The 14,326-nt window shown below is 38.4% G+C and overlaps 1 protein-coding gene across 3 annotated transcripts in view; it reads left to right on the forward strand.

The window, feature by feature from the left end:
- LRRTM4 (leucine rich repeat transmembrane neuronal 4) overlaps positions 1 to 13,924 on the forward strand; it is a 719,346-nt gene extending 705,422 nt beyond the window's left edge. For all 3 annotated transcript variants that reach the window (XM_086700742.1, XM_086700741.1, XM_086700743.1), the window contains one exon: positions 13,350 to 13,924. In XM_086700742.1, the coding sequence (XP_086556868.1) occupies positions 13,350 to 13,571 (222 nt within the window). In that variant the 3' untranslated portion in view covers positions 13,572 to 13,924. The remainder of the gene's footprint in view (positions 1 to 13,349) is intronic.
- The last annotated feature ends 402 nt before the right edge of the window (positions 13,925 to 14,326 follow it).

Below are 14,326 nucleotides of genomic sequence, written 5' to 3' on the forward strand. Positions count from 1 at the left end.
CAGGTTGCTCTAAAGCAAAGATGAATTTAATGATCTTTCCCTAAGTTTCTCCTAGTCATTATTGCTTACTTGCTAACACTTTGGGGTTTTAATTCTTTTTCTTTTCTTTTAAATTTATCGCTTGATGGAAATAATTGGGAGGTTTGAATATTTTTCAACAGTGGGAGTCTTTATTAGCTTTTAAGTAGATAAAAATATCCTTTCTTCCCCATAGTGCAAAGTGGAATGGGCTATTACTACCATCCCAGTAAATTAAATTACTTAAAAAAAAAATAAAAGAAATAGATTGTGAAAATGTTTAGCCAAAGGAGTTCTCCAGCTGACTGAACATTTATGGGCACTTTGCCATCAAGGCAAGGTAAATTCACCTACAAGTAGCTATTTAAAAAACATGTGTATAATGTAGTTGTTAAACTTACCCTACTGAATTCCACCTAACTTTAGACAAAAGAGTAGAAATATACATAACCAAATTGATAATAACTAAAAGCCGGGCAGAACAATCACCTACAAGAATATGAATAGGGCCAAGTGAAGAAACACCAATTGGTGAGACAGAATAATTAGCAGTAATGAATTGAACTTAAGAAAAAGGGAAATTTAATTGGAGAGTAAGAAGCACACACATGTGCACCATGTTTGGTGACTTCAGACTGGGAAGGAATCTGCTTTGTTTTGAGCCAGGGAGTCTTCAGGCAGGTGTGGGGAATTAGGTAAATCACAATGTGTACTCCCTGCTGGGCCTACGTCTTTAAAGGAAAGCGATCTAAATTTAACAAGAAGTAGTGTTTTCAACATTGGTTGCACATTTGAGCGGGTACTTTTTAAAAAATAGAGTGGCCTGGGCCATACCCCAGAAACTCTGATTTGATTGATCTGGGATAGGGACCAGACTTAAGTATTTTTAAAATCACTGCAGAGGGTGTCAAAGTTGCATCCAGGTCTGACAACCATGGTTTAAGGGCAGTCTGTATGGTTGATGAAATCCCAAATGGCTAGTGAAAAGGAAGGTGAGGATCGCCCTTTCTTCACTTTTATTAAAGGTGGCAAGGGTCAATTGTTTTCTCAGCAGCCGCTGAGAAAGCTGCTGTCTCGATGTCCTGCCCCAGAGCTATGGTCAGTCTTACCTGCTTATCACAACTTAGGGATGCTTCATCTGTAAGAAACTAAGGCAACAGTCTCCTCTCAGTGTTGAGCTGAGAGGTGAAAATAATGGAGGAAGAAATTGAGGATGTGGAATCCATTCCCTGCAAGGGCAAATTGTAGGTGAGTTGGATAGACTATTAATATTTTTAAAAGACTAACCTGGGCAGTGGGCTCTCAATGGCACAAGGAAGCCATGTGCCGTGGCAACAGTAGCAGAATCGGGTTGACCATATTTAGAAGCCACATGTGGCATGAGACTTTCTATTGGTGACTTCATAAGCATCCATTCTTTGGATTAGGAAACACCTGATAAGCATCTCACTTCCTCTTCTGTCCTCCTTATCATTTTGCATATACCTCTACTATTACATTGTACCATAAATGATGTCACATTGTAAAAATCTGCTCACATTTGTCTTCCATATTAGGTTTTAGGTTCCTTAAGGTCATGGACACCTTTAGTCATTCTGTTACCTAAAGCTCTCAGTACAGTGCTGGGCATGCCGATATTTGTATATAGAAAGTGTTTGTGCCCCATCCTTCGTCCCTGTTTAAATTTAAAGCAGAGAATTGGGTGAGAGGAATGGAAAAAGACAAAGGAAAGGAAGTTCACAGTTTTGGAGGCAAATGTCTTCCACATAAAACCCAATTCCCTCACAAATACCTCTCATAAATTCATACATTGTTTTAGCACACATTTGTTGAAATATTCTAGGAAGGCAATACCAAATCAGTCTGAAACATTCTGTGACAGCCTGGAGCTCATACTGGGAGAAAACAGACAGTAAAGGAGCAAAGATACACATGATCACAGATACTTAACATTTTGATAAATGCTGCGAAGAAAAAAACCAGGGAACTGAAATAGGGAATGGCTTACATGTGTGAGTAGTGATGGAGCGGCATGTTAGACAGGGCAGTTTGGGAAGGCCCCTCTAGAAACGTGACATTTAAGCCAGGACTCAAAGGATCAGCATCATCCTACTGAAAAGATTTGGAATAAGAATATCCCAGACAAAAGGAATGGCAAGTACAAAGGGCCAGATATGGGAAAAGGCTTGTTGAGACTGGGAAAGAGAAAGGCTTTTCAACTTCTCCACAAAACAAAACCTGTTTATGGTTAGATGACCCGTGAACTTAACCTCTTTTACAAAAGCAGGAAAGTTCCCTTGGGCCTTGCAGTTATATAAGCTGTCATATACCCAGGGGCAGGTTCACGGGCCTGAGTGTTGCTTAAGATCTTCACTGAAAGGTCATTGGGCGTTTATTCTGCCAGACTGTGTTTGATCTAAATGACCTGAATGGTGACTTCAGAACTCCCACCTGGAGGTTCAAGTCTGACTTCTAAGTACCAAGGTTGTGTGGGTCCAGCTCTTTGTCTGGGATCCACTGAGAGCTTTATTCCAGCGTGGAAGACCTGGATCTTCACAAGAAAACCTGCGGTGCCCACCGGCTGGGAGTGCTTTTCTCCCTCTCTTCACTGATTTGGATTATGCAGCTTCACCTACAGGGAATTAGAATTACATTCGTCTTACTCTATCAGTTCTGAGGAGGCTCTTTGAGGACGGACCTTTATTTTCTTCTTCATACACCCAGCACCTACCACAATGCCTAGCTTAGTAAATAAGGCCCAAGCTAAATGGCTTTTATTTTTTTTAATGGTTGAAAATATCCAAAGAAGATAGTTTCTGTCACCTGAAAATTACATGAAGTTCAAATTTCAGTGTTCACAAATCAATTATTATTGAAATGGAGCCACGCTCACTTGTTTACATTTTGTCTCAGCCTACTATCATCTTACGATGGTAGTCGTTTACTGGTTGTGACAGAGATTGCATGGGTTGCAAGCCTAAAATATTTACTATTGGCCCTTCCCAGAAAAAGTTAGCTAACTCCAGTGATAAATATTTGTTGTGTGAATGAATGGATACATAAATAAGTGCACTATTATGGCAAATTCACTTTATATAATTACCCCTTAATAGTATATACTCAGTGGCAGAGATCCAGGCAGCAACCTAGAGCTTAACACGTTTTATTAAAAAATATGAGACCAATATTATTTATGCCTCACTCTGCCATTCTGTTCTAAAATATATTCAATCAGAATAAAAACTTTAATTGCATTTTCTAAATGGACTTCTCCTATATTTGTAATTAAATATACATTGCCATGCCTCTTTTCATTAGGATCAGTCAGTCCCCCAAGAAGTTCTATTTAAACTCTATTAGAATCAGGTTACTCATCCTATCAAGGTGTACGTCCTTCTGGGGTTTTCTTCCATCTGTAATTGTCATTTGGTTCTAAACTTTTACCCTGGGATGAAAAGGTAGGTACATGAATGCAAGAAACCCAATCACCTTCCTTATATATGATTTTCATTTCATTTTATTTTTACATTTTAAAAACATTTCTAGCTTTTACTGAATACCCACTGCACTATTGAATTGCATGCTTTGGGAGGATCACAAAGGGAATATATCTTCAAAAGCCAAACAAATCAGTCACATTTGGATTAGACGAGATACAGGCTCTTTCATAAAACAAATTAAGGACACTATTAAGAATTTAACACAATTTTATACAGAACTACAGAAATTCCTATGGAAACAAGAAATAAGCTACTCGGAACATTGTGGAGAAACTAGAAGTGACCCTGAAAGAAAAAAGGTCTCTCATGCCTGCTGCTTGCACCTTCCCACCATTTCCAAATTTCTGAGAAGGGATTGCAAAGTAAATCTTACCCTGAATCTGTTACATGTGCTAATAAGTTTTGTTTTTGTTTTCTTTTGTTCGGTTTTGTTTTTAAGTTTCCAGCAGTAGTGATTGCTGCCTTCTATTTCAGCAACACTTGTCTTCTGTACATCACTGTATATCATCAAAACTTCCATAACTTTTTTCAGAGGAGAAAGATGTGGATTTTGAAATTTCATTGTGTCTATTTTTTATTGCAGTATTTATGTAGATTTCACTTCGATAGGATGTTTGCTTGTAGTGCACTATTAGGGAGTCCTTCCTCTTTCAAATTCAGAGGCCAGAGCAACAGAGGGAAAGCCTTTAGAAGTTAATGCTAGCTAATTAATCCAGCTCATTAGCCCAAAACCTCACTGAACACTGAGAGTCCTGCTAATGTAATAAGCTTTCCAGTTAATGGAGTCAAAGCTAACTTCAAAGTACAGCTAGTACCTCATTCATTAAGTTAATCAACTCTCTGGACACCTCACACGCAAGGTGGCCTGGTAGGAGAGCAATAAAGATGTAAGTGGATGTTCTGTTCTGTTATCCCACGACTGACTTAAAAGTTAAAATTTGGACAACCATGAGTGCACAAATAGTACATGTTCCCATCTTTAAATAAGAACAGAACAAGTAAAGCAAATGCCAACATGCAACTTTTGTCAGGACTTAACTTTTAAAAAAAAATTTTTTTTAGAATGTTTATTCATTTTTTAGAAACACAGAGACAGAGTGCTAGCGGGGTGGGGGGCAGGGTTCTGAAGAGGCTGCAGACTCTGAGCTGTCAGCACAGAACCCCACACAGGGCTCGAACTCACAGACAGTGAGATCATGACCTGAGCTAAAGTCAGATGCTCAACTGACTGAGCCACCAGGGCACCCAAGAACTTAACTTTAAAATGGTCTTGGGGCACCTGGGTGGCTCAGTTGGTGAAGCGTCAGACTTCGGCTCAGGTCATGATCTCCTGGTTCGTGAGTTTGAGTCCCGCATTGGGCTCTGTGCTGACAGCTCAGAGCCTGGAGCCTGCTTTGGATTCTGTGTCTCCCTCTCTCTCTCTCTCTCTCTGTCCCTCCCCCACTCACGCTCTGTCTCTCTCTCAAAAATAAAATAAACATTAAAATGGTCTGAATAGGGGCACCTGGGTGGTTCAGTCAGTTGAGCATCTGACTTTGGCTCAGGTCAGGATCTCAAGGTTAGTGAGTTCAAGCCCTGCATTGGGCTTGCTGCTGTCAGCACAGAGCCTGCTTGGGATCCTCTGTACGCACCCCTCTCGCTCTGCACTTCTCCCGCTCACGTGCTCTCTCTCAAAAATAAAAATAAAAACCTTTAAAAAATAATTAAAATGGTCTGAATAGTCCCATCAAGATGAAAAGCCAACATGTACTGTGTTTAGTATTGTGTATTTTGCATGCTAGAGCTACTTGGTACACACTTCAGCCCATAAACAAAACAGAAGTTACCAATTTGCACCAGTATCTTTTGTTTTTCTTTGGAGATTTTCAAAACCAAAGATCAATAAATTTAATAAGTGTTTGTGACAAATATTAGTAGATTATTTTGAGTTTTTTCGTATTTATTACTGATTTAATCTTCAAAATAAAGTGTGGGAAAAAGAAGATTGCTGTTGTTCTTTCCTTCAACAAATAACGTGAATACCTGGTATGCAGCCAAGCAATGTCAGGATGATGAGTTTCAACTAAAATGCACTTTAGGGGTGTCTGGGTGGCTCAGTCTGTTGAGCGTCTGACTTTGGCTCAGGTCATGATCTCGCATGAATTCGTCCCGCATCGGGCTCTGTGCTGACAGCTCAGAGCCTGGAGCCTGCTTGGGATTCTGTCTCCCTCTCCCTCTTCCCCTCCCCTGCTCATGCTCTGTCTCTGTCTCGATCTCTCTCAAAAATAAACATTAAAAATTTTTTTTAATAAAATAAAATGCATTTTAAATTGTTTCTAGTTTCATTCATTTTTAGTAAATCTTGACTTTTTCCACTAATCACTGTGATTTATTGTCTTCTCTTAAATTCTTGAATCTTATTTCTCGAGATTCTTCTTTATTATTGTTACTGCTTAGGGAGTAAAGTCTTTGTGTGTGTATACAGTGTTAGGATGTCAGAGATTGCATGGACCTCTTTTTTAAAGAGATAGGCTTTGTGGGGCACTGGGTGGCTAAATCGCTTAAGCTTCCAACTTCAGCTTAGGTCATGATCTCACAGTTCCTGGGTTTGAGCCCTGCGAGGGGCTCTGTGCTGACAGCTCAGAGCTTGGAACCTGCTTCAGATTCTGGGTCTCCCTCTGTCTCTGTGCCCTTCCCCTGCTCACACTCTGTCTCTGTCTCTCTCAAGAATAAATAAACATTTAAAAAGGAGAAGAAGAAGAAGAACTCACCATTTCCTTAAATAGGAGGTGAGTTTTCTGGTATAGTTATACTCTGGCTTTACTCAGTGTTACACAATATGAATCCTGAAGGTAAGGCTTATTCTGCTTTTTCTCAACCTCTGATGTTATCCTGATTTTTCTCATGACCAGGAATTGCCCCAACCCTGCCTTTTCTTCCTACCTCACTGGTCTTAGATACTCAAAGCTGCTGACTGTTTTATAGTCCTGCAAATGGCCTTTCCCTAATCTCAAGCAGCTTTTCCTCTGGTTGCATTTTATTACATGCTAGTAAATTTTTCTTTTAATTTATTCTCCTCTATACTGTATGTTACAGGAACTACTAAGAGTTTTTGATTTGGTGATGGAAAAACAAATGAACAAACATCTATTAAATAAAATCTTTGTTCATTTGAGTGCTAACTTGGAAAGATAGTACTTAGGACTCAAATTTCCATCTTGACCTTTGGGTTCAAGGTACTTTTTCAAAACTGTGCTTTAAAATAAGCCGTATAACAAATGTTTTAGAAATAATGTCAAGTGATATTGAAAGTTCTACTGTTCGATGAAAAGAAACTAATACTTAGATAATTGTGTTTTCTAATTAAGAAGCTAGCCTGCATTTAAAAACAATGAATAAGAATGTTTCATTGTCGAATGGATTAAATAATGTTAATTTGACGAGTTGATTTAGATTCATTTCTTACCTTGTGTCCCTTTTTTATATTACAAATGCCTTCAGACATTCAAAACCTAAAGAGGCAAAATTTATGAAAGGACAATTGTTATTTTAATTCTTTCAATTGAGAAGTGAAGAATTAAAGCAGGTTTGTAGGAATTGTCAATGTCGTAGTTCAGTCCAATGTCTCATATGCTTTTTGGAATGAAGGGCAGTAGCTGAGCAATTCTGCTCCTCTGGGGCCAGCTGGAGTGTGGGGGGTGGGGGGAGGGTTTGCTCCTGGACTCATGTGCCTGATGAACTTCTGTGGGCCCTAAGGGACGCTGACTGGTCTAAGATGCCTCCATGGCTCCAGAGGGCCTTCCACTCTCCAGTGGTCTAGACTGGGCTTGCTCACGTGGCAGTGGCTAACCTGGCCAGGATCCTAGGAACCTTGTGACCCAAGCAGCACTTCTGCTGCTGTGTACTACGGGGCAAAGAAAATCACAAGACCAGCCAGTATTTATTCTACATTTTGATGAGGGGAGCTAGAAAGAACTGTGGTCATTCGTGTGATCTACTATGGCTGGAACGTGCAAAATTTTGAAGCTGTTGCCCTGTGCTCAGTCAGATGAAGGAAGCTGTTGGGCATCAAGATGTGAAGATAACTTGTAGAGATTCTCAGTCCTGACTGACAGAGAAGGCCCTGGTGACATTCGCGTTCCTAGTGTCAATTGTTTTTGAGACCCAGTGGTACTTGCTTTTTTTAGCTGTAAAATCCTTTCTTGTGTCTATGAGTCCATTAAATCTCCCTTTTACCCAATGTACTTAAAGGAGCTGAGGTTCTGTCAGCTTTGATCAAAATTCCTGAAAAGAAAAACAAAAACAAAAACAAAAACAAAAAACAACCTCTAGCCAAATTTGTTTACATTTTCTTAGGCCCTGTCCATTCCTGTCACAGACTAACATAGCGAGTAGAATAAAGGCTAAATTATATGCTCATTTAGCTATTTCCCTTCATTTTTAATCTATTTTATTTCCATAAACCAAGTGTCCATCTCCATTAAGCAATTCAACTACATTGAATTCCTCATCTGGATTTGTAGGATGGTACTTTGGTACTTTTTAAATGGTCTGAGTAGTCAGACACTACCCTTTAATTCCAAAAATTAGAGACCAAATGTCATTTAGGAAATTGAAAATCAACTTTTTATGACTTCAATTGAAAGAACTCATACTGAAATGTGAACAATGTTCATGAAAAGTTAATAAATAAGACTAATGATAGTGCACGGTAATTTTAAAATGATCAGACTATTAAACTACTTATAACTAATGCTAATACCTTTGAGAAAAGAGGGTAACGATATTGGAATTTCATGCTTATAACAAAACTGAACTTCAAAAGCCTTTCATGATCACATATATCAAGAGCCCATTTCACATTACTCTCACATTAACTACACAGACACATTCATTTCTCATTTTAAATATAATTATTATGGATGTAAAATTATGGGATCTGAATCAATTTGTAGACTCTTGAAACTCTGCATATCCCACTATACTTTTGCCCTTCCTCCCAAGGTTTAAACACGTTCTCTTTTCTTCACTTTCCTCTTTGAATCACCGGCTCTGTGAGCCACCATAATTGAGAGGGGTGGGTCCTTTTCCAACCTCTCCAGCACGGTAGAAAAAACACATATTCTAGGCAAAAGGTAAATGATATTTTCAGAAAGCCAGGACACCCACTAAGGTATCTAAGCTTCTGAGTGCACAAAGTAGGGCTGAGAGCCTCTGTTAATGAACCACTCTGTGACCCCTCAAGACCTTGCATCTCTCGAATGGAAACTGTAAGACAAAAGACAGGGAACATTTCCAGGAAAGACACTGTCAGTGTTGAGTTAAACTACAGTAGATATGTCTTGCCAGTGTATTCCTGCTTTCTTGAGAATCAGTGAATACTTTTAGAGTTATCTGAAATTTATAGAGGTGAATGAGATGTCATTATTACCCCCATTTTCAGGGGATTTGCAGGAAACTCAGCAGGATTAAAGTGACGTATAATTAGTAACTATAATGATGTTCCCCTTTGTAACCTACCTCAGATTTAGTTATGAAATATGCCTCTATAGAAGTTTATGTGCCTCTATAAAAGTTTAAATCCAATTTGAGTTAAAGTGTTCACATTCTTGAGAGAAGCAAATGACAGAATTTCAGGATAGTATATTTCCCCGATGAGATTCCTTCGTTCCATGTACCACACCTATTATCTGTAAATAAAGTGCAGTTTCCAAAGCAATCAATGAGCAGTGAAGCATACGAATGAGGCCATCTTTAAGTAGTGCTGTTGTGCTGTGCCACAGAACGAAGTCCGTCAGAGAGCTGACAGAACACAGGGACCGTTTGGAAAAGCTCTAAGAACACATTTACAAAAATATCAAAGACACATTAAGGGGAACTTAAGGATACTTTGTTTTGACTGCTGGAAAGGAAACAATGATACACACAGGGACCCAGGTGGTTAATGTACTGTACATTATTACTATAAAATACAAGACCTCAGTCTCTTAGCTCCTTGAAAACCACAAAATCAGTTGATTACATAGTGCCCTGCAGAATAGATTTTAAGAGTAAATGAGCAAACATCTCGGATATCCTTTCAGAGCTTGCCAATTTACTAGGCTTTTCAATTCTTGCTATTGGGCTGTTGTGCAGGAGGGAGTTTTACAATGTTTTTTGTCCTGCTGGAAGTTCTAAGCCTGTCTCCAAATACAATAGAGAAAATGGCAGAAGCCCTTGTTCATTGAAGTAAAAAGTAAACTGGTCCAATGTAATAGCAAAACAAATTTTCTGAGTTCAGAGATGATGGAATATATGAACCTGATGTTCTGCAGTTAATGCAGGTCCCTGGACATTTGAATCAACTTAATTTGAAGGTAAATGCCACTGTGGCTTATGAAGTTGTTTGTTCCCATTTTAGTTCAACTTTTGGAACTTTACAATGAAAATGGAACACAGTTCACATATAAGTTTTCATTTGTAGATGAACTCAATTTTAGTAGGGTCTGTAGGACCCTGTCTCACTTTGCATTTACCGCTCATCCAAGTTATGTTTGTAGTTCAGGCATCTTCTCATGGGTGACTGGAGAACTATCCATGGTACTACAAGATAGTGGACAAAACCAGAACGCATGCTTAATGTTTATTTTGATGCCTTTTAGTAATTTGGCTATTTTGTTGACAATGAGTCATTCATTTCAGTGAAAGTGTGCAACACATATTCTGTGACCAGTGAATGTTGCTGTCATTGGAAATCATTTGGTGAATTTTTTGTTTTAGAGTTGTACTATTCCACCTGTTAACGATGAAAAAGTAAGAATGAAATATGTAAGTCTTAAGAAGGTCTTCATAAAATTCTTTTTGCTGAAATGTCACAATGAAGTGGTTTCATTTCTATGCTTTTTCAGAGTTTTGGTGACCCATGACACTAATCACAGATATCTCTACCTATCTGACACACAGCAAAATCCTAGGAGGTGACCTAAAATAGAACTTGCTGACAAACATTTCATGTCTGGACCTGTACTGATTTATAAGGAGAAGTCTATATGAGTAAGAAAAAAAAAAAACCACCATAGATTGAGGGCAAACCTAACTTTATATTATAAATACATTTTTCATCTAGTAATTCAGCCATGTTGTCCTCTAATTTGTTCCTTGTTCTCACTCTCAGCCCAGAAATTAATGTCTAAGGTCTAAAACATTTCTGTGTCAATAAAAATTTTGACCTAGTATGTATTCTTGTTCAGATTTTTTTGAGAACAGCATTGTATATTCCAGGTTATATCAACATCTTGTTTGATGAGAAATTATCTTTCCTTTACTATTTCTTAAGACTTGATGAAAATAGTGTTGACCTTCCATTTAGAAGTCAACGTGTCTCATCCAAAAATAAAGAAATATATATTGGCTTAATTTTCTCATTCGCTCAGAAAAACTGAATTATGTGAGTTAGAAAAAAGAGAATAGTAAAAGAAGCAAGGGAATTTATCTAGCTATTGTGATCACATTAAAATAAAGTACAACCTGAGTATGTGTTTTGAGTATTTTTAGAAGCATCTTTTATTGTGATTCCCAGTTTAACAAATAATCACAGTGTGACTCAGTAAACACACATTCATGAACACACAAATTTGAAACAAAACTTCTATGAAGCAATTTACCCTTATTCATGATATAATCTAATATTTTCTGTTCCAGTTAATTCAATTTTTAAAATGTTTATCTGGATTCATAATTTGATTTTATAACTTAGTAATGAGTTGTGATCTTCCATAGAAAACATTAATCTATATCTTTAAAAATGTGAGAAAGTGACTTTCATCTTAATAAGCATAGAGGTGTTCAAAACAGAATTCTCATACAAACATAATTTATGTCAAAATTTTGCTTAACACATTAATGAGGATACTAGGAAGAAAACACAAGACCTAGTTGCATGATCATTTGAGGGATTTATATAATAATAGGAAGAATGGATTGTGAAAATAAGGCTGCCAAGTTACATAGAACACTGGTTAACTTCCTTCAGAACAATTAACCCATAAGGCCTTTGGGGGTTAACTTCTCTACCAAATTATAACACCTTAATTTCTGTAGTTTAACCTACAGAAAGACTCAGACACAGTCTAGTCTATAGTCTAATCGGGAGACAGACAATATATCAGTTATCTTGACAAAGCATTTGCATGAATTGCTAACTAAATACAGAGTTATTAACTCAGCTCGTGCAAAGGTTAAAAGTGCCATAGTGTAACAGAGGCAGCGGCTTTAGAAGTAACTGCCAGCCCTACCACCTGTGGGACCAAGGGGCTAAACGAAGATGTTGGAACTGTAAAATTACAAGCTTGGAGAAAGAGCTTTGCAGAGATGCATCTCAGATTTCCTTGGTGCTGGAGATTCTGAGGGGGACATGATGGGATCAAATGCTGGGAAGACTACAAACCAGAATGGCCTGCTATCGTGGGAAGGTGCTGCTACAACCAATATGAAGGAGTGTTGGTGAGGTAGCTCCCTGGAGCAGGGAGAAGCAGAGAGGAAGCCCACCATGCGGTCAGTTTCCTCCAGCTCCTCTAGTCTTGCCATCTCTCTCCAGTGGGCCCACTGTTAAAGTCTAACAGGGAGCAGCAGGCCAAGCAGCAGTGTAGTTTGCAGAGACCCAGCCTGGCATCATAAAGCCAACTACGGCAAGTGAGTTGGAGCTGGGAGACGATACTTGAAACTGCCACATCTCTTGCCTGAGAGGACAGTGGAGTGTTTGCAATTCTATCACCTGTGGACTTGTTAACCAAGAGTATCAGACTGGATCTAGTGGGTCATGAGAAATGCTTAGTGTGATATCAAGAATTAAGCAACCCTCATATTCCTTTCTCTATTTTTCTTTACCAGAAATTTGTGGTTTAATAAAAAGCTGCACAGACTTGAAATTACTAGCATTTTAATATTTTTAGCTTTTCCTATGAAAAGGGATTTCTATAGACAGCTATTCAGGCATTTTATTCCAACATTAGACACATATTTGGCTTGTTAGCTTGAAATCAATAACATCACATATTATGAACGCAAGGATGTGCCCACTTTCATGATTCTTCAGTTCTTGGCCCAGGATTTATAGAATTGTTAGAAATAATCTATAGGAAATTGTGATTATTTTTTAAAAAGTTTAAATAAAACATATATGCCCACAATAAAGATTTTAATTGTATATAAGTATATTTTAAAAGTAAAACTCTATGTATGTTGATATTTGTACTTATACAAAATGAAACATACTGTACATTCTTTTCACATTGTTTTCTCTTAATATCATATCTTGCCATATTACAATAGACAGACACCCCAGTCTTTGTATACCCGTACTCAAGTGTGTGAACTTACCTAACATATTTTAAAATTCCCTGTTGATGGGAATTTAGGTTGTTTTTAACTGTCTGTATGACCATACATAGAAAGATAATAGGACTGAACATGAAAACATCTTTATGATTTTATATATAGTGTATATATATACATATATATGTATATGCATATGTATGTGTATATATACACACTTCATATAAAAGTATACGTAAAAAGTACACACTTTTACATAAACTATATATACACACAACTACATAAAAGGTGTATATACAAATTATATATACACACATACACACACTGTACATAAAATCATATGTAAGGCTTATGTATCTGGACAAAACAATATCAAGTTAAATACTAACAATCCTTACTCTGTTTACGTTTATTAATAGCAGAATCAGCAGCTGATGCCTTAAAAGGGCAAGAAAGAGAACAAAGTACAATGCCATGAATGCCCTCTTCTTATCTTTCCAGAGCACTTTCTTAATCGGACTTTCTCTTCCTCCCACCCAGATCCCCCACCACGTGAAGCCCTTGCCCTATTACAGCTACGAACAGCCTGTGATCGGCTACTGCCAGGCTCACCAGCCGCTCCGCGTCAACAAGGGCTACGAAGCAGTGTCTCCGGAGCAGGACGAAACCCCCAGCCTGGAGCTCGGGCGCGACCACAGCTTCATCGCCACCATCGCCCGGTCGGCGGCGCCGGCCATTTACCTTGAGAGAATAACAAACTAACGCCAAGGCCAACTCCTCGGGAGGGACCTCGGCGGGGCTGGGGGCGGGGAGGGAAGGCTTCATCTTAAAGGAGAATGGGTGTCCAAAATCGAGCAAGCAAGCCGGCTCATCCTTTCTGTTCAGCCAGGACACACAGGAAAGGAAAAAAGAACTGCTTAAAGAGGGCAGCGGATGCACCTGCAGCAAAACCAGGAGAACACTACAGAACTTTCTTTGCGTCGAAACAAAACAAAACTTCTCCTGGATGTAAATAGTCCAAGTGTCGAGTTCTTATAAAAATAGATTTCACCCTAGCTACATATAGGATTGTTTGTATATTTGCTTTTTCTACACTGCATGGTTCCTGGGCTGGAGAACCACAGGGGGGTGGGGGGTGGGGGTGGGGGAACCTGAGCTGGGTGGGAAGTTGGGGTCACAATACACTTTTCCTTGTTAGGTGTGTGTAATTCTTACAGACTTGATTTCAATTGCTTTATTTCATTTTTCCTCTAAAATGCTGTTTGTTCCTGTTTGATTTCTTTTCTTTTTTTTTTTTTTTCCTGGTCAAGTGAATCTGTTTCCAATCCTAAACATGGGCATTAAAGCTTATGTTGTACCAAAAGAAAATTTGCTTTACGACAGGCCACAAAGAAATAAAGTTGACCACAGAGTTTGACAAAACTACTGGAATGAAAATCCACTAAAATCTGGGTGAATGATCCTTCAAAACACACGAAGTACACAGTATGAGGAGTTTTGATTTGCTTTTTTTTCTT

This window comes from Puma concolor, chromosome A3 (assembly GCF_028749965.1).
Source record: "Puma concolor isolate L17-30 chromosome A3, mPumCon1.1.hap2, whole genome shotgun sequence".
NCBI classification, from domain to species: domain Eukaryota; kingdom Metazoa; phylum Chordata; class Mammalia; order Carnivora; family Felidae; genus Puma; species Puma concolor.